Source organism: Delphinapterus leucas, chromosome 20, assembly GCF_059928025.1.
Source record: "Delphinapterus leucas isolate spDelLeu-1000000601 "Yukka" chromosome 20, BTC_Dleu_Yukka2, whole genome shotgun sequence".
Lineage (NCBI taxonomy): Eukaryota > Metazoa > Chordata > Mammalia > Artiodactyla > Monodontidae > Delphinapterus > Delphinapterus leucas.
In genome coordinates, this window is record NC_143148.1 from 33,632,833 (window position 1) to 33,657,085 (window position 24,253).

A 24,253-nucleotide genomic window follows, 5' to 3' on the forward strand; every position below is an offset into this window, starting at 1 on the left:
CTTGTGAGGAAAGGCCCACGGGGGTGGGTGGCGGTGTGGATCCCGGTGGCTGGGTCTTGCCCACTCCCTCCTCTCCCGCTCAGGGCACAGGAAGGGACATGGGCCTCTTTGCCGTGACAGCAAACCCCACCTCTCCAGCATGGTTAGCTTAGGTTTGGCAACAGGGGACATGACATGTTCGGTGCCCATATTTATTACCCCCTGCTGGGCTCATGGGCCTGTCTCTCCCCTCCTCTCAGCCCCCAGGGCTTGTGGCATCCACTGGGTCCCAGCACCATGGCCCCAGGGGTCCCTCAGACTGGGCCACAACAAGAGAGAAGTCCTTTAGTGCAGCTGCCCACTCCGGGGCAGGGAGCCCTTCTATCAATTGAATTTTTTTTTTCTATCAATTGAATTTAACTCCTCTTTGGTGCCAGGCCCCTGATCCGAGCCCAGCCTCTCCGTACTCACCTCTGAACACAGGGAACTCGCCACGGCCCGCATGCTAGAACAGTCCTGAGAGGGCCTCCTCCTGCAGAAAGCAGGCCCTGGTGCCAAGAATTCATGTAAAACTCCCATCAAGGGCAGGTGTCTCAAATGCCACCTCAACTTGTGAAGATTCAAAAATATATGCTACTGTGTTTTTAATAACCTTTTCCACCAGATTTAATATAAATTGGCTGGTTATAGAAGGTTTAGAAATTAAGTATCAAGAATAAGATTACCTATAATTTCACTACCTAGAGCAGGACTAGGGGAATGATAAAAGGATTTATTATTTGTTGTGTTCATACCTATCTCTGGGTAAACACCCACCAGTCAGTTGTCTGAACTTCATCCCTTACGGCAGAACCCAGCCGGCAAAGCCCCCCTCTCCAGGGCATACCTTCAAGTATTTCAATTATAACTAACCTTTACTGAGCTCCAGATGAACTCACCCAATTCTCCTGATGGCTCTATGAGACATCTAATTTATAGATGGAGAAACCGAGGCTCAGAGAGGGCAATTAACTTCCCCAAGGTTGCACAGCCAGTAAGAGGCAGAGCAGAGATTTGAATTCATCCGGTGCCAGAACTGAAGTCTCCTCCAGATTTGACATGCACCACCCCTTTTCCTTCCCCTCAAAGGAGCTGGATTCCAGACCATTCAGCAGTTCCAGTGTTCATTCATTCATTCTTTCTCACGTTCATTCATTTATTAAGTCACTCAAGTGACTTAATATCAATATTCCTGAGCTTAGGTTCGGTGCCAGGGGTAGGCTGATCCTGTCTGCCTCCCACACTGCGTGCCCACATCTGCCACACTCTCAGGACTCCAGCCCGAGAACCTGAACTCCATTTATTACAAAAGACTGGGTTTATCACATTGTACTATGAACAGCCACAGCCCCCGCCCAACCCCTAGGGCCCAGAGAGGCAGCCTGGGTGGAGGCCCCAACAGCCCTCCTTTGACACCCGCTCCCCCTGCAAGAAGGTCGTGGGTGGGGGCACCTAGAGTGGGACTCAGAGTGGTCCTGTGTCTATAAAACCAAATGGGTCCAAGGACCCCAGGCATATATATATATATATATATATATATATATATATATATATATATATATATATATATATAAAACATAGGCCATGGCTTCCCTTTCACAGAGTGTAGGTAAGGTGGGACCACCGATGCCCACTGTGGGAGAGAAGGAAGTCATCTGTGGCAGGGACCGTGGTCTGCTCCCAGAGCGAGCACAGGTAGCTGCATCAGTTCAAGTGGCGGGTCAGCCTGGGCACCCGGGGGCCCGGGCTGCTGGCCAGTCCTGCCCAGCCCTGGGAGCTCTAGGCCACCTGGATCTGCAGGTCCTCATCCTCGTCCAGGTCACTGGCTCCGTCCCCCGCCTCCTCGGCGCCAAAGCGAGCACTGCGGATCTTTCCAAAGAGGGGGGCGTTCTGCTGCTGCCTTCGGAGCCTGTGGGGTGGGGTGACAGGCGGGTCAGGGATGAGCCTGATGAGCTGGTGCTGACAGCAGCTAAGCCGCCCCTAGCGCTTCCCTGCTGCCAGGCACCAGACTGGGCCTTTTACAAACATTACCTCACCTCACTTCATCCTCCCGGAAGCCCCTGAAATGAGGGAGGTGCTTCTGTCACCCCCATTTTACAGACAAGGAAACCGAGGCACAAAGCAGTTGAGTAATGTGCCTGAAGTCCCACAGATAGCAGTGAGAGGTGCTGGGCTCTGAGCTGGATGGCTGGCTATGGAGTGGGCCGGGGCTCAGAGAGGCGAAGCAGCAGGCTCACGGTCATGCTGCTGGGATCCAAACCCAAGCCAGGCTCCAGAGCCCACAGGGAGAGAGTTTGGGGGTGCGGGTTCTGAGTCCCCCACATCCTCAATGTCAGTGAGAAAGCGCTCCACCCTAGTTCTTCCCCACAGTAAAATTCCTAAAGCCAAAATTTACCAGGCAAACTTCCCTCTAAGAAGAGCTGGTGGCGGAAATGCCCATCCCCCCTTTCCCTTGGCTCCCCTGCACCCCACCCCCAACGGAGTAGCCGCCCAGGCTGCATCTTACTGGAAGGCATGAATTATTAACACGGCAGGGAGGGGCACAGGCGGGGGCCTCCATTACCGCACTGTGATTTAGTGAGCTGTCCCCCAAACATTAAAGCACGAAAAGTTGGGAAATAAAATGAGGCAGCAGTCCCGGGCAGCCCCGCCCTCCCTGATGGAAGCACTTGAGAGGCTGGGCAGAGCCTGCCTGCCCACTCTGGGAGTTTATGGCTCCCAGAGAATGTGGCCAAGACTGCGGGAGAGCCCTGAGGCTAGGCGGCCTTTGGAGGGGTGTGTGCTGGGTGGGGCCGGGGTGGGGGGGGGCGCGGTGGGGTGGCGGGGCAGAGCTGGCCAGACACTGAGCCTCACTGGGGCTCATGCCTGGGCCCCTGAACAACACTTTACAGGCAGCATCCCAGGCAGCTGGGGAAACTGAGTCTCGGCTGGCCAGGTCACACAGCTGACAGGTCTGCCTCCAAAGCTTGTACTCTAAGCCACAGAAACTCAGCACACATAGTACATGCTCTGTAAATGAGGGCTCAGGCGGCAGATGTCGGGGGGCGGTGATCTGGCCTGACCACCCACTAGCTGTGTAGCTGTGGAAGGACTTACCCTCTCGTGCCTTAGTTTCCTCGTCTGCCAGCCCCCTAGGAGAAAAATCTCTCCCTTTCCTTCTCTCATAGGAGCATGATTCTTATAGCACAGTATCTGACCCAAATACAAAAGCTCCACTACTATTTAGCATTTATTATGTGCCAGGTACTTTTATAAGCATAGATCAACTCATTTAATTCCCACAACCAAGAGGTAATAAAAACTGTTATCAGTCCCATTTTACACATGAGCAAACTGACCAAGAGAGGTCAAGTAAGTGGCCCCAAATGACACGGCTACTAAGTGCAGAGCCAGAATTCCCAGCCACCCAGGCAGCCTGCTGCAGAGCCTGGGCTCTGTCTATTCCATGAAATAAGAGGACGCAGGTACGGGCCTGCCCCAGGCGCGGCGCAGGAAGACTCAGTCTCAGGTGGGGGCTTCTGAAATGGGGAGGGGCTTGGACTAGATATTATCTGTCATCTCATGTCTCTGAGGGGAGTCGGGGGAGAGAGCCATTCACAGGGTGTTGTGATGGAGAGGGAGGCAGCAGAGGGATGCAAAGTGTGCTGGGTGGGTCCCCCAGACCTTCTGGTCCTCCCTCACTGAGGCTGATGGGTCCTGTCTACAGATGAGGGGGTCGGGGCTACCATCAAGGCCGGGGCTCCTCCGTGGTTCCCTGCCCTCCAGTCCTTCAGGATCACCCCAGTCTGCTCATTCTTCTTATCAAAGACTCCCCAGACCCACTGTCCCTCCCTGGTGCCCCACGTTGGGCCTGACCTCTTTGGCCGCCCCTCCTATCCTCTGGACACACGACACAATTCCAAGGCTCCCAGCTGGTCTTACTTCCTGCACTCCCTTCCCTGGTTTCCTGGCCCTGGCCCTTCCTGCCTGGAGGGGACAGGATTCTGGCCCCAGGACATCCAGATCTCTTCCTTCTCTGTCTTCCCCACTAGCCCCACTCAGGGCTCCAACCCTGACCCCTGACCCTTGGCTTCCCTCGGCTGGAAGCGCTTCTGCCCTGTTTCTGAGCCCCAGCCAGGAGTCCTCCCCCGGAGGGGCTGCACGCTGGGCCCACCTGGACTGCACGTGCTCCAGCTGCACTTGCAGGTTCTCGCTTTGCTCCGTCTGCTCGTCCAGTGACCGCTGCAGCTTACGCGCCTGGTTGTGGGCCTCATCCAACTGGGGGGTGAGCAGGGCCAAGAGCGTGGGAGTCACCCAGGGCTGCGCCAGCCTCTGCCCCGCCATCTGCTTGGAACCAGCCACTCCTGCTGTTCCTCTGTGGGAATGACCTTCCCCAAGAGCAATTCCTGTCGCTCCTTTGAGGCCTACCTCCTCCAGGGAAACATCCCTTTCACTTCTCTTCTTTCCTGTTGCCCCTCCCTTCCAAATCTACCCATCCTCTAACGCCCCAAGCTACTGACCCACCCATCAACCTACCTACCCTATGAATCTGTCCATCTGATCATTCATCCATGGAAATATCCTTCTGCTCATGGAGATACCCACCACTCACCGTTCGTTAATCTCTTCAGACACCCATTCACCCTACCCTTGTGTCCTTCCATCCTTCTGTCCTTCTTTCCCTCTCCATTCCTTCTTCCACCCACTGACCAGGTCAGCTGTCTGTCCATCTTTCCACTATCCACTCAGTCATCCATCTTTCCATATATCCATCCATCCAACCAATCACCCATCAGACATCTGTTGTTATATCTCATCCATCTATCCTCTCTCCCTCTCCCATCCATCTGTCCACCTATTCCCTCATCCATCTGTTCATCCATCCATGGAGTTATCCTTCTGTCCTTCTATTTAACCAACTCCATATCCACCCACTCATCCATCCATTAATCTGTTCAACCACTTATCCACCTTGTCTGTCCATTTTTCTTCCCATCCTCCTACCCACACACCATCTGTCACCCACCCACCTGCTCTATCCTGGGTCCCTCTTGAGAGTCAGGCTTGTGCCAGGGGACCCAGCACGGACCGACACGGGAAGGCCCTGCAGCCCCACTCCCACCTCCCCCAGCTGAGGTCTGCAGGCTGTGCTTTGGGCCCCAGCAGGCGCTCACCTCGTCCTCAGCCTGGGCCAGCTCCTTCTTGAGCTCCTCCACCCGCAGCCGCAGCTTCTTCACCTCTGCCTCGTGCTGTTCCACCCGCCGGTTGGCGTGTGCCAGCTCCGCCACCTTCTCCTGGAATTGCTTCTTCAGCTTGCTGTGCACGTGCTTCAGGTCTGCCAGCTCCTGCAGGGGAGCAGAGATCGGGGGAGGGCTCGTGCGAGGGGGTTCCATGAGGTCAGGCAGTTCTAGGGGTGCCGGTGTCTCTCTTGCCCGGAATCTCTCCACCTGCTGTCTAAAATACCAGTACTAGAGCTGGCTGAGCAGCTGGAGGCTACAGGTGCCATCTAGTGAGGTGAGAAGGCATGCAGGGCAATGAGGGAAGAGGTGGGTGGAACTGGTGGCTCCATTCTGGACATGTAACTCTGGGGCGCCTGCGGGAGATGACATGGAGGTGTCCAGCAGCCTACTTGAGCTGAGTCATGTTTTCTGGGGAGGGGTGAAGTCAGGGTTCTTTGGTGTGTAAATGGCATTAAAGCTCTGGGTCTGGAGATGAGCTAAGATGGGGAGTGGGTGTCGGAAGAAAAGAGATCAGAAGCCAGAGTGGCTGGGAAGGGGATGAGCAGCCAGGAGAGGAGCTGCCCACCCCTGAGCTCTGTGATTTCTCTGAGCCTCAGTTTTCGCATCCATGAAATGGGGACAGGAACTACCTAAAGGTCTCTTGAATCCATCCTCTTTGTTCCATCTCCACCAACCTGAGCCTGGTCCTGGCCGCCATCATCTCCCACTGCCCCAGGAAACGGCGACAGACTCCCCACCGGCTTGCCTTCCTATCCGCCTTCCACACAGCAGCCAGTGAGCGCTGAGAACCACAACCTGCTTGCACCTACCTCTTACTCTTCAAAGGTGGCCCCGAGCTCCTGCCTCACCTACCACGTCCTTCTTGCCCACCGCCCTCTAGGCACACCGGCCACCCTGCTCCTCCAAAGTTCCATGTCCCTGTCACCATGGGACGTTCATTCACAGTATTTCCGAATTCTCTCCCGGAATCAGTTCACTACCAGTCAACACCTGCTTTCGCTTGAGACCTGGGCTCAAACGTCACTGCCTCAGGGAAGTCTCCCCATGATCTGGGCCTAAGCCAGGTCCCCTGGTATTCCCTCTTCCCTCTTCCTGCCCAGCCACGACCAGCGTGAGTGTGTGAGGGAGGGAAAACACCTGCATCCCCCTGAGCCACCAGCTCCACGAGGGGAGGCCACGTCCCTCCTGTCCGTTCACTGCTGTGTCCCCAGCACCTAGAACAAGGCTTACACACGGTGCTCAGTAAACATTTGTTGGGTTAATAAAAGGGCTGTTGAGAAGATTAAGTGATATCATGGACAAAAAGCACCGGCACAGGGCCTGGCCCACAGTGGTGCCCCATAAATGCAGCTACTATGATATCACTTAGCCTGGCCCACAGCAGGCGCCCAGCAGGAGCCGCGGCTGTGGCGACTACGACCTCTGTCCGTAGTTGTTACTTCAACGGTCCCTGGCCCCCTGCGGGTTGGAGCTGGACACCCAGGAGGCCCTCTGCCCCAGCCCTGGCCGCGCCACCCACTGCCCCACCTTGTTCTTCTCGAAGAGCGCAGCCTGGCTGGCCCGCAGGTCGCAGTCCAGCGTGCTGGCTGTCTGCCGCCGCCGCCGGGCCAGCGCCTCCTCCAGGTCCCCGACCTGTGCCCGCAGCTTCTTGTTCTCACGCTCTAGGCCCAGCTTCTCTGTCTCCAGCCGCTCACGGCGACCCCACTCGGCTGCGTTCTCCGCCTGCAGCCGCTCCATCTGCAACAGGGCAGGACAGGGGGAGGGGTCCACAGGGAGGGGGCGCGGAAGGCCAGAGCTGGAGGCTCCCCCTCCCCACCTTCTCCTGCAGCCGTTTTTTTGGCTCCAGGAAGCAGGTCCAGCTGCAGCGGCTATAATTAACCCGGGCTTATTTCACGGTGTGCAGGATGTGAGGGCGCTTCTAGTCTCTGTGTGGGAGAGAGGCCCACCCCCTGCAGACTGGAGCACCCTCGGGGTGTGGCTGGTTCCCCCTTAGTGTACAGGCCTGGTTCCTGCCCTCTTCTTCGTGAATGACTGATGGTGGCAGGGCCCCTGGTCCCCCGAGCCCCAGGCGCTCCCAGTGGCCTCACCTCGCCCCTCAGCTCCGCCATCTTCCTGTCCATGCTGGAGCGTGCACCCAGCTCGTCCTCCAGGTCTTCGGACATGCGGCCCAGCTCGTCCTGGTGGGCCTCCTTCAGGATGCTGAGCTGCATGATACAGCACAGCCTGGTGAGGTGAGGACCACCAGCCCTGGTGGGTGGGCACTGGTCATAAGGGCTCAGCAAGGAGCCTGAGGTGGTGCCCAAATGGGCCACCGGGTAACTAGAACAGACCCCAAATTTGACCACTTCTGCCTCTTCTGACATCTCTCACCTCCTACCTCATTACCATCTAGCCTCCCAGTGTCCACTCTTGCTCCTCATCTCCCCAGTCAACCCATTTTCCACCACAACAGCCCAGGAGGAGCTTTTAAAAAAGATAAACAGGGCTTCCCTGGTGGCGTAGTGGTTGAGAGTCCGCCTGACGATGCAGGGGACGTGGGTTCGTGCCCCGGTCCGGGAAGATCCCACATGCCGTGGAGCAGCTGGGCCCATGAGCCATGGCCGCTGAGCCTGCGCGTCCGGAGCCTGTGCTCCGCAACGGGAGAGGCCACAACAGTGAGAGGCCCCCGTACCGCAAAAAAAAAAAAAAAAAAAGATAAACCCAGGAGAATTCCCTAGCGGTCCAGCGGTTAGGACTCGGCGCTTCCACTGCAGGGGGCTCCGATTCAATCCCCAGTTGGGAAACTAAGATCCTGCAAGCTATGCAGCGTGGCCAAAAAATAAATAAAAATAAAAAAGATAAACCCAATCATATCTCCATTCCCAGGTTCCTTAAGATAAAAACTGATGGATTTCCCTGGTGGCGCAGTGGTTAAGAATCTGCCTGCCAATGCAGGGGACATTGGTTCGAGCCCTGGTCCGGGAAGATCCCACATGCCGCAACTACTGAGCCTGCGCTCTAGAGCCCGCCAGCCACAACTACTGAAGCCCCTGCACCTAGAGGCCGCGCTCTGCAACAAGAGAAACCACTGCAATGAGAAGCCCGCACACCGCGATGAAGAGTAGCCCCGACTCACCACAACTAGAGAAAGCCCGTGCGCAGCAATGAAGACCCAATGCAGCCAAAATAAATAAATAAATAATAAAATTTTTAAAAAAAAGATAAAAACTGACCCCTCCCTATGGTCCCATAGAGCCCTGCACGATTGGACCCCTACCTGTCTCCCCTCAACCGCATCTCCCACCTCTCTCCCTTGAGCTCTCTGTGCTCTGGGCACCTCGGCCTCCTCCCTAGTCCTCAAATACACAAGTTCCTGTCCACTGCAGGCTTCACACGTGTGGTTCCCTCTGCCTGGTGCCCCCGTTCCGAGGTATCTTGAAGGGCTGACTTTTCTCATTCTCAGGTCTTGGCCTAAATGCTCCCTCCTCAGGGAGGCCTCTCCTGTCCTCCCTGCCTAGAAGGGGTACTTCTCCACACACACGCCCGTCCCCCCAAGAATGTGAGCTCGGGAGGACAGACAGAGTGTCTGTCTGCCCGCCTTCGTATCCCTGTATGGCCTGAGCCCAGGGCAGTGAACACTGGCTGAACGCACCCAGTGGATCTGAATCCGGGTCTGCCTGTGGGTGTGGGGTTGGTCACATGAGAAGCACCTGGGGTGCTTTTAAAATAGTGCACATTCACTGTTGTATAGCAGGGAAAACTGCCAGATGAATGCTCTTTGCGACGGCATGGATGAGCCTTAAATATGGAATGTTGAGGGAAGAGAGCCTGATACAAATGAGAATCTTTATAATTATGTATCTGTAAATCTGCACGGTTGTGTCTTACTCACTTTTCTTCAAAAGATTACACAATTTGAAAAGATGAAAAAGACAGATTCTTGGACCCAACCCCCAAAGATGCTGACTCAGGAGGATGAGGGTGACGTCTGGGAAGCTCTATTTTAGGAGATTCCTTAAAGAGATTCTACTTAAAGACAGGTTTTCCAGGACAGTTTCAGGCTCTGAGGTCTGTGAACCTCACGCCTTCTGGAAAAGTAGGGATCCAGCCCAGCTTTCCGTGGGTGGCTGCGCCCCCTGGTGGCCATCAGGGCCTGCACAGGAAGCAGTAAGGGAAGCCCAGCCTGACCCCTGCCTGCCCTGAGTCCCCAGAATGCAGTGGTGGAATCCCCTCTCTGCCAGCTGGAGCTTCAATTTCTTCATTTGTAAGATGGGGACATCAGGACCCAGATTTCTTGACTGCTGTGAGGCTCCAGCGAGATTTTGCACCCACTATGTGCCCAGTGAACGTCCAGACTCCTCCCCTTCACCTTGATCTACAAGGCCTATGGGATTTAGCTCCCCTTGCAGTCTCATCTCTCACTATCCTCCAGCCACACTGGCCTCTATTTCCTGAACACACTAGGCTTGTTCTGGCCTCAGGACCTTTGCATTTGCTGTACCTTCTGCCAGGAACTTTGCCCCTATCTCCTCTCAAGGGTGGCTTCTTCTAATCACTTTAGCTCTTGCCTCAAATGTCACCCTCTTAGAGAAGCCTTTCTTTCAATGACCCACCATCTCATTTCTCTGATTGTGTTTTGACTCTTTCACAGCTTCTGAATTTATCTACCTGCTTACTGTTGGTCTCCCTCACCACGGCCCCCCCTAAGGTGAGCTCCTAAAGGTAAGGACATTGCCTGCCCCAGTACTCAGAACACTGCATGGCACATGTCTGGTGCTTGACAGTGAATGAATGAATGCCCTTCTTTCTTCCATTCCCTCTGCTGAAATTCGACAGTGCAGCACTGCTTCCTCCAGGAAGCCCCTGTGGTCTCCAGGACTCACTTGCTTGAGCATCTCCTGCTTGGTCTTGCTCAGCTCCTCATACTTGATCTTCCACTGGCTGAGCTCCCCCTCCAGCTTCTCAATGTTCCTGCTCAGTGCCATTTTATCCCTGGGGAGGGGAGAGGGAGGGATAAATGGGGGTGAGTCCACTGGGGCCCTCCGCTGAGTCCTCCTAGGTAGTCTGCACCTGTCAATCCCATGTCCAAAGTGCTTGCCTCTGCATTCAAGGCCCTGGCGCCCCACTCTGCGGCAGGAACCCTGGTTTTGCATTTCTTCTGGAGCTCCACCCTCTGCATAGCTACAGGTGCCCAGCTCCCAGTGTGGAGTGACCGGGCCTCCAGGGCACTGGGCCCTGGGCTCATCTGCCAAATGAGACCCCCATTTCTTCCTATCTGTTTTATGTAGGCTTGGTTTGAACACACAGCTTTGCAGTTGGAAAAGCTGGAAAACACTGTCCAGTGACTCTCTGAAGGACGGGTCCCGTCTTGTCATCAGCACTGGGTGGCAGTCCCATGTGTTCTCGTGACCCCCACCCTGCACTCTGTCCTGGACATGAAGGAGGCGCTGTGGGTAACAAGCATGGTATCTGGCCCCAGCACACAGTGCTTTACGACCAACCCCACACCGTGCTGGTCTCCCATTCTGAAAGTCTAGTATTTCTTTACATTTCAGTTTGTACAATAGGTTGGTTTTTGTTTGTTTTGCTTAAAAAGAAAGGTATTGTCTCATAGTTCTGGAGGCTCCAAGTCTAAGACCAAGGTGTTGGCAGGGTTGGTTCCACGTGAGGGGTGTGAGAGGAAATCTGTTCTATGCCTCTCCCCTGGCTTCTGGCGGTTTGCTGACAATTTCTGGTGTTCCTTGGCTTACGGAAGCATCACCCTTATCTCTGCCTCTATCTTCACAAGGGCATTATGTTGATTTTTAAAAGACTTCTGTGTGTAGTTAAACTATCTTTGTATTTAATTTCTGGACAGAAAAGAGGGTGTTACAAAATATTCATCATAATCGGGCTTGTGCCCCGATCAAGGTAACTGGTGACCTCCGCGTCCTAAATCCACTGGTCAGTGCTCAGTCCTCTTCCTACTTGACTAGCTGATCACTCCCTCCTCCGTGACACAGTTTCTCCTGCTTTCTCTGCCCCCCACTGGCTCACTTCTCCTGTCTCCTTTGCTGTTTCCCTCTTCTAAACTTGGTCAGCTTCAGGGCCCCATCCTCTGGCCACCTCCCTATCCACTCTCACCCCAGCTCACGGCTTTCAGTATCATCTATTTGCCAATGACTCTTGCGTTTTTAACTTCAGCCCAGACCCGTCTCACAAACTCCAGATTCATTCATGTCCCCAACTGCCTCCGTGCCATCTCAAACTCAACACGTCCAAAGCCAAATTCCCAGCTGCAACCCCCCAATCTCCCTATCCCTTCTTCCCTGCTTTTATTTTTGCCCACGGCACTCTCCCCCCATGAAGGCAGGGATTTCTGATCTTACTGATGGCTGTATCCTCACTGCTGAGCAGAGCCTGACCCCGACGCCCAACACGTATTATTTGAATTAATAATAATAATTTTAAAACCTCACACTGTGTCCTTGGGCAGAGCACCACTGTTCTGAAGTTCCAAGACTGAAACAGTACCATTCCCTATCTATCCTGTTGAGATTCAGTGAATCTCACCTTCTGAGACACGGATTTTCACTCTGTGATCCTGAGGATGCCCTGGAGTGGCCTGGCCCGGCCCCCGGCCCCTGCCTGCCTCCCGGGACTTACTCTCGCTCCTTGAGCAGCACCTTCTGGGACTCATCCAGCCGTAGCCGCAGGGCAGTCAACTTGGAAGCATCCTCCTCGATGGTGGCGGTGTCCTCCCAGGGCAGTCGGCTACGCTCCTGGCGGCCTGAGCTGCCCCGTGAGGCCCCGGCCCCTACGCTGCGTGCCTCCCAGCAGCCCTCGGGCTCCTCTGGTCTGCTCTTCAGCAGGCCCTCCACCAGCTCCAGCTCCTGTGGGGTCCAAGGCGGAGGCTGGGTCAGTGGTCGCTGAGTGCTCACCCTCTTGGCCTTCATCATGGCCTCTCCTAGGCCCAGGGTCTGGCATCAGCTTGGTGGGTAACCTTGGGCAAGTCACACAGTGCTTCTGGATCCCAGTTTCCTGTTCTGCTGCCTGCTTCTCCACCCCTGGAGAGGGAGGGACACACCCTCTCTCTGCACTGCCTAGAAGTGCACACAGAGTCAGCCACTAAGGTTCCCTGAATCCTGGAAGAGTCCCCAGAATAGGTGGTAAGCTCCCTGTCAGTGGAAGTATGCAAACATTTGGTGGGACACTGGTGTGAAGGTATGTAGAAGCAGGGATTCCTACAACGAATAAAGACTAGATTCCCTCAAAAGGAATTCCCACTCGAAGATCCCGTTTTTCAGGTGCAAACACCTGCAACATGATAAGTGAAGTGGTAAAAGATGCATAGGAAGGTGGGTGGCCTCTGCGAGCAGAACCAGCTCCCAGATAGGAAGCAGTGAGGGATTATTAACTCAACTCTGAGGCCTCTTCCTCCCTGCCAGGCTCCCCTTCCCCTCTGCCCTTGTCTGCCCCCTGGCCTGCCTCTGACTACAGACCCAAGACGCCCATGGCCTCTGTTACAGCCTGGCTTTTCCCACAGCCTTTCCAGATGAGTCTGGGCCAGCCCCTTCCCTGATTGGCCCTTGGTTTCCCTATCTAGACTGGGACAGTGGCCCTGAGGCCCCCCTGAGGAGTGAGATTCTACTCCTCTTGTATCTCAGACTGTCTGGGTGGGGGCCTCTGATGCCACCTGGTCCAAAGCTCCAATTCACAAATGAGGAAACAGGGAGGGAAGAAGGGACTTGTTGTGGGTCACAGAGGACAGGGCTGGGCTGGAGAGCAAACTCAGACTGCAACTCCAGAGCTCCCACCGCTGGTACCTGCCACCCCGTCGACTGTGACTCATAACCAGAAGAAGGAGAGAACAGGAATAGTGCCGTGAGGCTGGCTGGTATACAGGGGCTCTCATTCCCTGTCCCGAAGAAAAGCAATGAACCCCAACTGCAAACACCATGCAGGCCTGGGGAAGAGGGGCTTCAGCCACCAGGAGGCAGCAGTGCCCACTCTAGCCCACAGGCAGGAGAGGAGAGGGGGCAGCCAAGTATCTTAGCTAGAGGAGCTGGCCTGCCTGGGGACGGAGCTGGGAGCAACCTGAGGCTGGACTCTGTCCCTAGATGGCCTTCTGGTGACAGGCCTGCTGGTTCAGGGGAGGCTGCCCTCCACACACACCATTAATATTCCAGATGTACTGATTACTATCACCATGGGCTCTGGTGTTCACCTGGGGGCAACTCCCAGTGACTCTAGTCACCAGCTGGGAGCCATTGGTACTTAACTTCTCAACGCCTCAGTGTTCCCGTTTGTAAAGGAAATACTTCCTGGGGTTGCTCTGAGAATTAAGCAGACAATGCACGTGCAGAGCCTAGCACCCTGTGGAGGTGCCCATCGAACCATGGATGCCATTTCCCAAACTCACCACGCACTCTCAGCCTCTAGGTTTTTGCACAGAATTTCCATCACCTGGAATGCATTCCTGCACTTTTCACAGCCAATTCCTCCGCATCCTCCTAATCTCAGCTTAAATGGACTGCTTCCAGAAAAGCTTCTGTGCAGCCCCCTCCTCAGAGCCTGGATCTGGGACCTCCTCTGTGCTCCCACTGCCCGGATAACCCCCCACCCCTCAGCTTTGATTGACACCTCTTATAAATGTCTCCCCCTTCCCCTAAATTCAAATTGAACGAATGAATGGATTCAGCTCTGCTACTAATGGATGTCTTCCAGGTAAGTGCTTAGAACCTGCTCCTGCTCAAAGAGGATGATTTCTTGGTTCTGTTGACTACTCAGGTGTGTGAGTGGAGGGACCACCAGAACCGGGGACTCTCTGCCCTGCGGGCGGTCTCTGGAAGGGAGGTAACCTGGGGTCCTGCAGTGCAGAGCCTGACCCCCTGAAGGAGTGAAACCTCCCTGCGGGCCCGGCCCTTACTACCCCTCTTTCTAAGCCAGGCGGCCACCTCTTCTGCCCGAGTCAATCAGCCCCTCCCTCTTTTAAAATCCAGCGCGAAGGCCCCGCCCAGCAGCCCCGCCACCCCCGCCGCGCACCTGGGGCAGCCCCGCCCCCCCGCCGCGCACCTGGCTGCCCGTGGGTCTCTCCGACCCGACGTCGCGCACTGGCTCCTGCTCCCTCTCTGGCTCGGTCTCGGGACCGTCAGGCGTCCTGTCCATGACCCCCCGGGCGCCCCGCAGCCGCGCCAGCTCGCGGCCCCGCGCCTCGCACTCGCCCTGCGCCTCCTGGCGCTCGCGCCGCGCGCCCGCCAGCTCCTTGGTGAGCGCGTCGAGACGCTGGCGCAGCTGGCGCACCTCCTCGCGCGCGCGGTTGCGCTCGGCGCGCACCTTGCTCCATTTCTCGCGCCAGTTGGCCGTGCAGTCCGACCACCAGCGCATGGTCTTCTCCATCTGCGCCGCCCGCGCGCGCGCCTCCTCCAACTCCCGCAGCCGCAGCTCTTCACGGCTCTCCCAGTCCCCGTCGGCCAGCAGCGCGGGCGCCGGCGGCAGCGGCAGAGCAGGAGGCGGACCGGGCGAGGGCGTGCCGCTCGGCGGCGTGGGCGGCAGCGAGTCAGCCGGCCCCATGCGCTCGGGCGACGGGCTGCCCAAGATGGTCAGGAGGCTGCCTTTGGACAGCTGCGGGGACTCGGCCAGCCGGGGGCTCGGCCCGTGGCTCATGGTGTGGCCGCGGGGGCGGCAGGCTCTCGGGCCCTGGGCTGGAACTCCCAGACTCAGAGGCGGCGCGGGGCGCGCGCGGCGGACGCGATACCACTGTGCATGATGGCCGCTGCTACCCGCTGCTCTCCCGGCCACGGGGCGGGGGATGCCTCCTCCAACCTGTGGGAGAACACAACCATTATTAGGAGGTGGCTACCATCCGTCCATATCCTTAAGCTCAGCCATGGGAAGGGAGGAACCGGCAGAGGGAACAGCATGGGCAAAGGTGGGAGGAGTGAAAATGGTCACCTCCAGAAGCCCCAGTGAGGCTGGAATGGTGAGCAAGGGCCTGCAACCGCTTCCTCACTGGCCTCCAGACTCCCCCTTGAGTCCCTTCACCCTGCAGCAGCCGCAGCTGATCTGAAACCTTGATGTGCTGTCCCTGACCTCCAGGTCCCATCTCACACAGTGAATGGCTTATACTATTCTCTCTCCACCCGGAATGCTGCATGCTTCCATGCTGGCCCTGCCGCCAGGAGTCCCCTCCCAGCCTCTTCCTGCACTGGGCTAACGCTTCTCATCCTTAAAACTTATCTGAGATATCACCTTCTTCAAGAAGTTTTCCCGGACCCCCTCAGGCCAGGTGGTCAGCCCCAGCCCATGTCTCCACTAGCCAATCTCACTGTACCACTTATCTGTGTCCCTGTGTGCCCCCCATCCTGACCCCAGGCTGTGAGTTTGCTGAGGGCAGGGGCTGGCTCCTGGTCTTTGTCCCAGCACTGATAACAATGACAGTGACATTTATGGAGGCCCAGGCACCATGGCTATGTGAACTATCCTCTCAACAGACTTGGGGGAAATTATAGACATTTACTGAAGAGGAAAGGGAGGCTCAGCAAAGTTAAGCCCTGGAGTTAATCCAGATACAGCACCCAGAAGTCCAAACGCAAACACTGGGGCAGGTCTGGTGAACACCTGCACGCATTGGTGGTACGAAAGAAATAAGCCGGTGTCTAGATGGTGGCGGTGCGGTGTGGTGAGGTGCCCCACATGCCTGCCGCCGAGCTCTGCTGTTCACGGGCCATGTGCCCTTTAAAATAAGTGAGACACATGCCCCTCTCTATCCCAAACTTGCCACACTCTCCCTCCATGTGGCTCTGTGCTGACCCCCAGGAGCAGCCCCCCGGGGCATCCCGTACTTCCTTCCCCATTCAGCTGGGCCTGTCCCACAGATCCTCACCCCGGCCCCTAAGGCCCTGCCCTGATTGCCATCTCTTCCTTTTTTCAGGGACCCACCAGGGCACTGCTGGTGGGGCTCTCAGCAATCCAGAACAGTGTCCCAACACTGTCTGGCCAACGCTCTGTGTCCCCTCTTCACCCTCCTCTGGCCTCTAAGCCCCTCACTCTTGGCAGGTGATCTAATGTCAGTTTGCAGTGAAAAGAGAAGCTGTCAGGCTGGCACTCCCTCCCTGTCCTGCCCCAAGCCCCACGGTCCCCTCCTCTCTGCCCCTAAGAGGACAGAGGGGCTCTCCCTCCTTGGGTCAAAGTCCTCCCACATCCAGCTTCTCCCACCCCTGCCAATGATGCCTCTCCAGGGGGCCTTCCCCACCTGCTAAAGTCTCTCCTGGCACTTTCACCTCACTTCTCTGTCTCCTCCCGTTCACGGCCCATCCAGAGGGGTCCACACTTGCTGTCTCCACCCTGTCCACCTCCCTCTCTCTCTCTCATCAGGCCTTGCCAGGCTGGCTTCCGGCTCCCCTGCCCTACCCACTGGGCACATCCTAGCCCTCCCAGGTGTGCCCTCTCTAGCTCTGGGCACCTTCCATCCCTCCCTTCTTGCATCGCTCTCTCCCAGGGTGTTCTCCAGGTTTTCCTCCTCTTCTCCAGCTGTTCCCCATCACCTTCCCTGGAGTGCTGGTGTCATCCAGTCCTTGCCCCCTTCTCCTCTGTAGCTGCCCCTGCCTGAGCCATCTCGCCATGTCCTCAATAACCCTGAATCTCTCTCTCCACCCCAGGCTGCCCTCCAGAATCGCCCAAACCACCAGCATGTCCCTCAGACAACTCAGACTCAGCTTGGTCGGATGGGATTCACCGTCTCCACTCTCCCCACTACTGGATCCTCCTTCTGGATGTCCCCTCTGGGAGAAGAGCATTTCCTTACTCCTTCACGCTGTGGGAACATCCTGGATCTGCTTTCCCCCCACCTCCAAGTCATGTCAGTCTGTCTGCCACACATCACGTGGATCTATCCACCTTCTTCCTCCTCAGCCACTAACCTGTCATCATCTCCCACCTGGGAGACTGCAGCCACCGCCCTCCCTGCCCCATCCCCCTGCCCCCTTTTGCCTCATTCAAATCCATTCTCAAGAGCAGCAGCCAGAGTGAGTTTTTAAAAACACAAACCTGGGACTTCTCTGGTGGCGCACTGGTTAAGAATCCGCTGCCAATGCAGGGGACGCGGGTTCGAGCCCTGGTCCGGGAAGATCCCACATGCCGCGGAGCAACTAAGCCCATGTGCCACGACTACTGAGCCTCTGCTCTAGAGCCCGTGAGCCACAACTACTGAGCCCACGTGCCGCAACTACTGAAGCCTGCGCGCATAGAGCCCGTGCTCCGCGACAAGAGAAGCCACTGCAATGAGAAGCCTGTGCAGCAACGAAGACCCAACGCAGCCAAAAATAAATAAATAAATTTATATTAAAACAATTAAAACACAAACCTGATCATGCCAGTGGCCACAACCTTTGTCATTACCAATAGCTGTGACCTCTCTCAAGAGTCAGTTCCAAGCTCACTCCCTCTAGGGATCCAACACCAAAAATTCTTTAATCTCCAAAGGAGCTACAGCCTACCGATCGCCCCGCCTGTTCACTGTCCCCACTGCCCACCCTGTCCCTTCTCTCCTTGCTACGTGCCATGGTCGCAACCTCGTCCTCACAAACGCCCTGAGTGCCCCAGCTGTCTCACCTGTTCTTGTCTCTCAGGCAACGCCAACCCTGGTCGCCTCCACCACTCTGCCTGCTCCTGCCCTCACCCGTATAACCGGGCATCGCAGGTTTTACACCACTGTGTGGACCAGTGTCAGTTTCAATTCACGACCATCAGTGTCACAGTTCCTCAGCGTTGATCAGTGATCCTACTACATTTCTCTAGTGCATTTGCTGTTTGTTTACTGTCTGCCTTCACCAGGCACCAGCTCTGGGCCCAGCTCTGTCACCAACCTCATGTAAACCACTGCCCCATGTACTGGGCCTCAGTTTCTCCGCCTGTAGAACTGGGGTGAGAGGTGAGGGAGGCCAGCGCTTCTAGATCAAGGAGTCTTTCAGATTCACCTGGACACTTGCTTAAAATGCAGTTCCTGGGCCTCACCCCTCAGAGAATCATGTTCAGTAGGTGTGGGGCTGGGAATTTGCATTTTAATCATCCAAGTTTGGGACATATGAGTAACTGGTGATGCCTTGTCACCACCCATAGTTCCAGACACACAAACATGCATGTATCAAACCCAGTAACAACTGCACAAAGTTATGTACACAGACACAGCCGTACAGACCTAGGTTCCAGGTCCCTGTACACCCCTGACTCCCCACGGGATCCCTGGAAGGCTGAGTGCCCACTGTGACTCAGTCTCTCCAACTGTGCAATGAGGTGGCTGGCCTAGATTCCATGTGCATTCCCAGACATGTGCACACCCAGACACACATCTGCAGACACACAAGCAATCCCATACATGTAAATATAGATACAGATACACGGGCAGACACACACACACTCAGAAATGGCCCCATATGCACACACAACTATATGTATGCACAGAGAGACGCTCCCTTGTAGATACAGAGTTACAGACACACCTGAAGACATATACATGCCCACAAAGATGGATACACAGAGACATGCAAAGATACATATTCATCCTTACGACAAGCATATACACACGAACACATACATGGACACGCACAGTCCTCCTCGCCCCATTTTCCTGGCCCAGCTCCACATGGAGAAGCTCTTGGAAAAGAAAAACAATGTGAGAGCCTACGGGGGAGGGGAAGGAGGCAGGAAACCCGAGTGCTAGCCCGGCAGGCAGCCCAGGCAGCCCCACCAGAGCTGTGCTGGGAATGGGGGACGGGGGGTGGTGAGGAGGGGGTGCTCAGGGCCGGGCCCCTGTCTGCTGGGCCCGTCCTGCAGCCCCTAAACTGAGAGAGTGGTGGTGGTGGGGCCACTGCCACATTCTCTCTGACACTCTGGGAGCTGCCAGGCCTGGCACGGGGCTTGGCAGGGAGGGGTGGCCCAGTCCTTCCAGGAATCCCAAGCCTGTCGCGCAGGGGCAGGGCAGGCGCCACCCCGGCCCCTAATGGCTTCCAGGCGCCCACACTAAAGGCAGGGGTGGGCTCCAGACTCAGCTCCTGTTCCCCTCCCCAGGAGCCTGGCCCGGCCCCTCCCGGGGGCTGGTGGTGGGGAGCAGTGGGGACAGAGGGGCTCTGAACAGCCCTCCCGCCTTCCCTCCTGCAGGCCCAGGGTCCCCTGAAGGGTGTGTGTGCGCGCACATGTAAAGGCACGGGGGTGGGAGCCCAAGGTCGGTTTTCTGGAGAAGCCTACCCCCCAGCACACCAGGAGCCCTGCACACACATTCAAGGGCAGCCAGACTCTGCCCAGCAACGCCTCCCCTCACCCCTACCCCCACCCCACTCACATAACACAGCCTTGGGGACATGGACGGACACACACACACACACACACCCCAAGCCCTGGTAACATACACACTCACCGAGAGTCGATGCCACACAGAGGTTCAGCTTGCAGTTGTAGAGACAGGCTCCAGCTGCCCTACCCCACCAGGCTCAGCTCCTTCTTCCCCAGGGTTGTGCAGATATGTGTGGGGTGGCCTCCTGATTTCTGCAGGGTGTCACCACCTCCCAAGGATTAGGTGGAGGAGGGACCAGCCTCCACAGGCCCAGAGAGCCTTTCCCACCCACCCTCCCCTCTCTTGCCTCCCACCAGCCAGACGGGTCTATTCCTGCTTGAATCCTCAGGGTTTCTGCCCAGGCTGTTCCCCCACTTGGGATGCCCCCCTCAGCCTCTAAAACCCCACCCACGCTTCAAGCTCAGTTCTACCACCTCCAGGAAACACCTTGGCCTCCCCAGCCTCACTGTCTGCCCAGGAGCAGAGCCCCATAACCTTCCGCAGCCAGACCTGGCCAGCTGCCCTCTCTCTTCTTGCAGTCCAGGCTTCCCCCAACCCAGGTAGGACATTTGCGCCACCCAGAGCCACTAAGACAGGCCCTGCATACAAGATTTACTCCAAGTTGACTGGTGGGGTGGAGAGCAGAAGGCTGAACCATGACTTCACATCCCCTGAGCTGGGCAGCGGGGCCACGTGGGACCCAGAGCCCCTGAACCCCATCCCTGCAGCCATCCTCACTGCTCCAGGCAGCGGCTGGCCACTCATAGGACAGAAACCATAATGTTTTGATCCGATATTTGCCTCAGGCTAGGCCCTCACCAGCCCTGTCTACACAAAGTGACCAGTGGTTCCTGCTGCTCATGGACCTGTTTGGAATGTTCGTTTCTCCTTTCTTTCTCCAGCAGCAAACTCCTATGCATCCTTTAAGACCTACTTTGGGATACCTCTCCTCGGGGTAGCCTTCCCTGACCTTGTACACAGAGTATGTTAGTGCTCCCAAAGCACTGGCACCTCCCTGTTCTTCAGCAATTGCCACACTGTGAAGTCCACAAGGGCATCTTGGTCTCGCTGGCTGTCAGCACAGGGCCCAGAGGCTGCATAAATGCTTCCCAGGTTGATGGATGGAAAATGAACAGTTAAGGGCTGCCTATAACCTGGGAGGGTTGAGCCTTCCTAAGGATCAGGAGTCACTTTGTGGCCAGGCTCTGAGCCAGGTAGGTGTCAGAGTCTGTCTGAGGCCAAGGTCACAGTGAGAGGTCATCTCATGGCCAGGTCAAGGATCAGGCATCTTATCTGAGGAAGCCTGACTCACAGGGGGACAACTTTGTGTTTCGTCCTTAGCATGTTTAGATGACTCATATCTAGTGAGAAGAGTAAGCAATGCTGAGGCCTAGATGGGGCTCAGTTTAGGGGATTGGGGCTGGTGGCCCTACTCTTCCCTCTAGCTCAGAAACCCTCTATGTTTTCCCAGAACCTTTCAGGTGGGGCTCTAGGGCTGGCGTGTGGCCACAGGCCTGGCTGTGGGCAGGGAGCAGAGCCCGGCAGGAAACCACAGAGGACGGCCTGATTGGATAAGTGCAGGGTCCAAGGCTGGTCAGCCCACAAACTGTGGGCGCCTGTCCCTCTGACCTGCTGCCCACGCTCCGGTCACTGGACCTCCAGGAGAGGGCTGAGAAGGAGGGAGGGAGCCTGCAGGTTGAACCAGAGCCCGAGGGGGTGGCCACCCCTGGCCTGTTCCCAGGTACCCCCATCTCATATCGAGGAGCCACAGATATCCTAAATCACCAATCAGAACTCCCTTCCTTATAAATGGGCCAACTGAGACCCAGAGGTACAGCTACTGGTCCACATCCACATAGAGGACCAGCAGCAAAGTAGGGCTGGGGGTGGGGTGCTAGAATGCTGGGACGGGATGCCTCCCCTCTTGGGTCGTGATCACCTGAGGGGCAAGATGCCCCTGGGACCACCTACACAATGGGGTCCTCAGTCATCAGGCCAAGTGGCCAAACATAGCTGGCAGAGGATGGGAGCCTTTCATGGGGGCGGACCCCTGCCCCGGGCCTCTGAGCAACTCCTTTAACTATTCACTCTTGTACAGCAGACTTCCCACGAGTCTCATCTCTGCCTCTGTTATGCTGTGTGCTATCTGCAAGTCCGTGCCCTCTCTGAGGCTGTTTCCTTACTTGTAGGATGGGGAGAGGCACTAACAAGATACCTAAAAGCTTTGTCCAACAAGTGGGAAAAATCTGCGCCAATACGAACTAATCCAAGCTCCACAACAGCCCTACATAACCGACACTTAAGACAGAAAAACTGAAGCCCCGGATGGGGAACGGGCTTGCCGGACACCAGTCGTTCGTACAATCAGAACGGTGGGTCAACCGAGGCCCACTCCCTTCTCCTAGCACTGAGCCGTCGTTCCACCTGCCCCAACTCCTTCCAGAAATTCCCCTTCTGCCCTCCCACGACCGCGAGCCGCCTTAGACCTCTCTTCCTTGCCCCCTCCCCAGCCTCCCAGCTCACCCGAGCGGCGGGCTAAGGGAGCAGGGTCTCCCGGCCCCTCGAGACGCGGTCCCGCCCACCCCACCACGCGGTCCCTTATTGGCAGCCACCGCAGGCCTGGGGCAGTGGCGCCGCGCTCCGATTGGCCCGCGCCGCCCGTCCATCCCGCACTCGCCATGGTGACCACGTTGGGTCCCCCGGGAGAGTTCCAAATTCCGCCCCCGCCCGCTGGCGCCCCCCTTCCGTCCGGCCCCGGCCCAGTGCATTCCGACGGCGGCCCTGCCTTACCCCCAACTCCCGCAGCCCCTTCACTCCCGAGGCCCGGGCCCCAGGAGGTGGGGGAACCCGGGGAGGGGGCTAGGAAGTTCTACTCCGAGTCTGGTGGTTGCTGCGGATGCGAGAGCCCCAGCTGCTCTCCTCTACTCCAACACGCCCCCAACTTAACCCCTTCCCTCCCGCGGAAAGTTCGCGGCCTGGAGGGAGTTCCCGGGACGCCGTGGCTTTCGGTCTCCTGCATTGGCGGCCCCGCTCACCTCGGCCGGGGACCCGCGGGCTCCGGACGTCCGACCCGCCGCGGATGGGCGGAGCGGGCACGGGGCTTGCTGCGGCCGCCGCCGGGAGGGCCGAGGGAGGGCCGCGGAGTCTCCTCCTCCCTCCCGGGGGGAGGGGAGGGAGAGGAGTCGGCGGGGCGGGGGCGGTGGGGCCCCGGCGGGTTGCGGACTGGCTCTGACCCTGGCCGTCCTAGTTGGTGGGGTGGGGGACCCAAACCTAACTTCGGGGCGAGGGGCGCGGGCCGAGCCGGCGGGATCAGCACAGAGCGTGCCGGACCCCGACATAGGCCCCACCCCAGCATGGGGGCCGAGAGTAGGGGGGAAGGAAGGCATGGTCTGGGGGCGCCCGCGGGGCTCGGCTTTCCCGCCTCAGGTTTCTCCTTGCGCCAGTGACATACTAGGCGCCCAGCAGCTGAAGTGGGCACCGGCTGTCCCGGGCTCAGCACGTGGAGCGTGTTTACCAAGTGTTCACTTTTGTTACCTGCATTCTTCCCAGTGCCAGCTCTGCCACCGAGTGGATGTGGAGCAGCAAGTCCCTGCCCCTCATCGGGCCTCAGTTTTCCCTTTGTACAACAGAAGGGTTGGCCAGAGTAACCTCGCGCGTGTTGAGAAGTGTGATGGGGCACTTGGCCCGCCGGGCGGAGGTTTTCTCTGATGTGCCAGGATACTTCCTGCGAAGGGTAGGGCCGCAGCTGACGGGGCGGTCCCGGGCAATTACCTTCTGGGGCCCTTGCGTGCTCCCTGCCACTTTGGGACTTCCTCCGTTGGGAGTGGGTGTCTTCGGTTTTGGCGAGATGGGGAGGCGGGCGCCTGGTGGCCCTGTTCTTACCACATCCTGTCCGCTGGAAGGCCACTGAGGTGAATCCGTCTAAAAAGAGGACCGGAAGTTCAGAGAGGTATATTGCTGTATTGGGACTTTACATGGGAAAAGAAACTAAAAATGAAGAAGATAAATTAGTTTGAACCGGTAATTAACAGTAGAGACACATCTCTTTTTATTGCCCTTCACAAGATGTTTTGTTTTAACAAATTGAAGGTTTGTGGCAACCCTGTCTAGAGCGAGTCTGTTGGCACCAACGGCATGTGCTTAATTCGAGTCTCTGTGTCACCGTTTGATAACCCTCAAAATATTTCAGACCTTCCACCAGCAAAAAGGTTATGACTTGCTGAAAGCTCAGATGATGGTTAGCATTTTTTAGCAATAAAGATTTTTAAGTTAAAAAGGTTTTTTTAGACATAATGCTATTGAACACTTACTAGACTACAGTATAGTGTAAACATAACTTTTACATGCACTGGGAAACCAAAAAATTCGTGTGACTCGACTTACTGCAATATTTGATTTACTGTGGTGACTTGGAACCAAACCTGAAATATCTCCAAGGTATGCCTGTGTTTAGATTATGGTTGCAATCATGCATGCATTAGAATGAACAAAGTATCGGCTCTTTGCAGCAAGAGGATCAGTTTTTGCAGAAGTATTTGGGGTTTCACTCCCAAGGCTCACTATGAATCCTTTGATAGTCAAACAGTTCTCTCTGGAAGTTCTTGGTCATTTCTCTTACAGAAGTTCTCTTCCTCTGTGGTCAGCTGCTGCTCCATTTCCACGGCATCACTTCCATCAACTTCATGAAATCTCACGCTTTTTGCAAGATTTGCAGTTTCACTCATAACCA

At 56.6% G+C, this 24,253-nt stretch overlaps 1 protein-coding gene across 3 annotated transcripts; it reads right to left on the minus strand.

The window, feature by feature from the left end:
- Positions 1-861: 861 nt before the first annotated feature.
- Positions 862-23,222, minus strand: CCDC102A (coiled-coil domain containing 102A). Of its 3 annotated transcripts, none has more exons than XM_022555941.2 (9): positions 23,059-23,222; positions 14,271-15,020; positions 11,862-12,088; positions 10,100-10,208; positions 7,325-7,441; positions 6,765-6,974; positions 5,172-5,342; positions 4,172-4,275; positions 862-1,927 (listed from the first exon to the last, which is right to left on the minus strand). In XM_022555941.2, the coding sequence occupies exons 1-9, from the start codon at positions 23,122-23,124 to the stop codon at positions 1,798-1,800; spliced, it is 1,884 nt and encodes a 627-aa protein (XP_022411649.1). In that variant the 5' UTR covers positions 23,125-23,222; the 3' UTR covers positions 862-1,797. The 3 variants fall into 3 exon arrangements, with proteins under 3 accessions (XP_022411649.1, XP_022411650.1, XP_022411652.1); XM_022555942.3 differs by lacking the exon at positions 23,059-23,222 and adding an exon at positions 22,560-22,661; XM_022555944.2 differs by lacking the exon at positions 23,059-23,222 and adding an exon at positions 19,609-19,805.
- Between the last annotated feature and the right edge of the window lie 1,031 nt (positions 23,223-24,253).

Excerpts from the sequence above, each read along its gene's own strand:
- CCDC102A (XM_022555941.2), bottom strand. The coding sequence starts at position 23,124 with ATGAGGGGCAGGGACTTGCTGCTCCACATCCACTCGGTGGCAGAGCTG. Across the intron at positions 10,209-11,861 it reads GTGCTGCTCAAGGAGCGAGA|GGATAAAATGGCACTGAGCA; the intron begins GTAAGTCCCGGG and ends TCCCCTCCCCAG. Across the intron at positions 1,928-4,171 it reads CTGGAGCACGTGCAGTCCAG|GCTCCGAAGGCAGCAGCAGA; the intron begins GTGGGCCCAGCG and ends CCCACCCCACAG.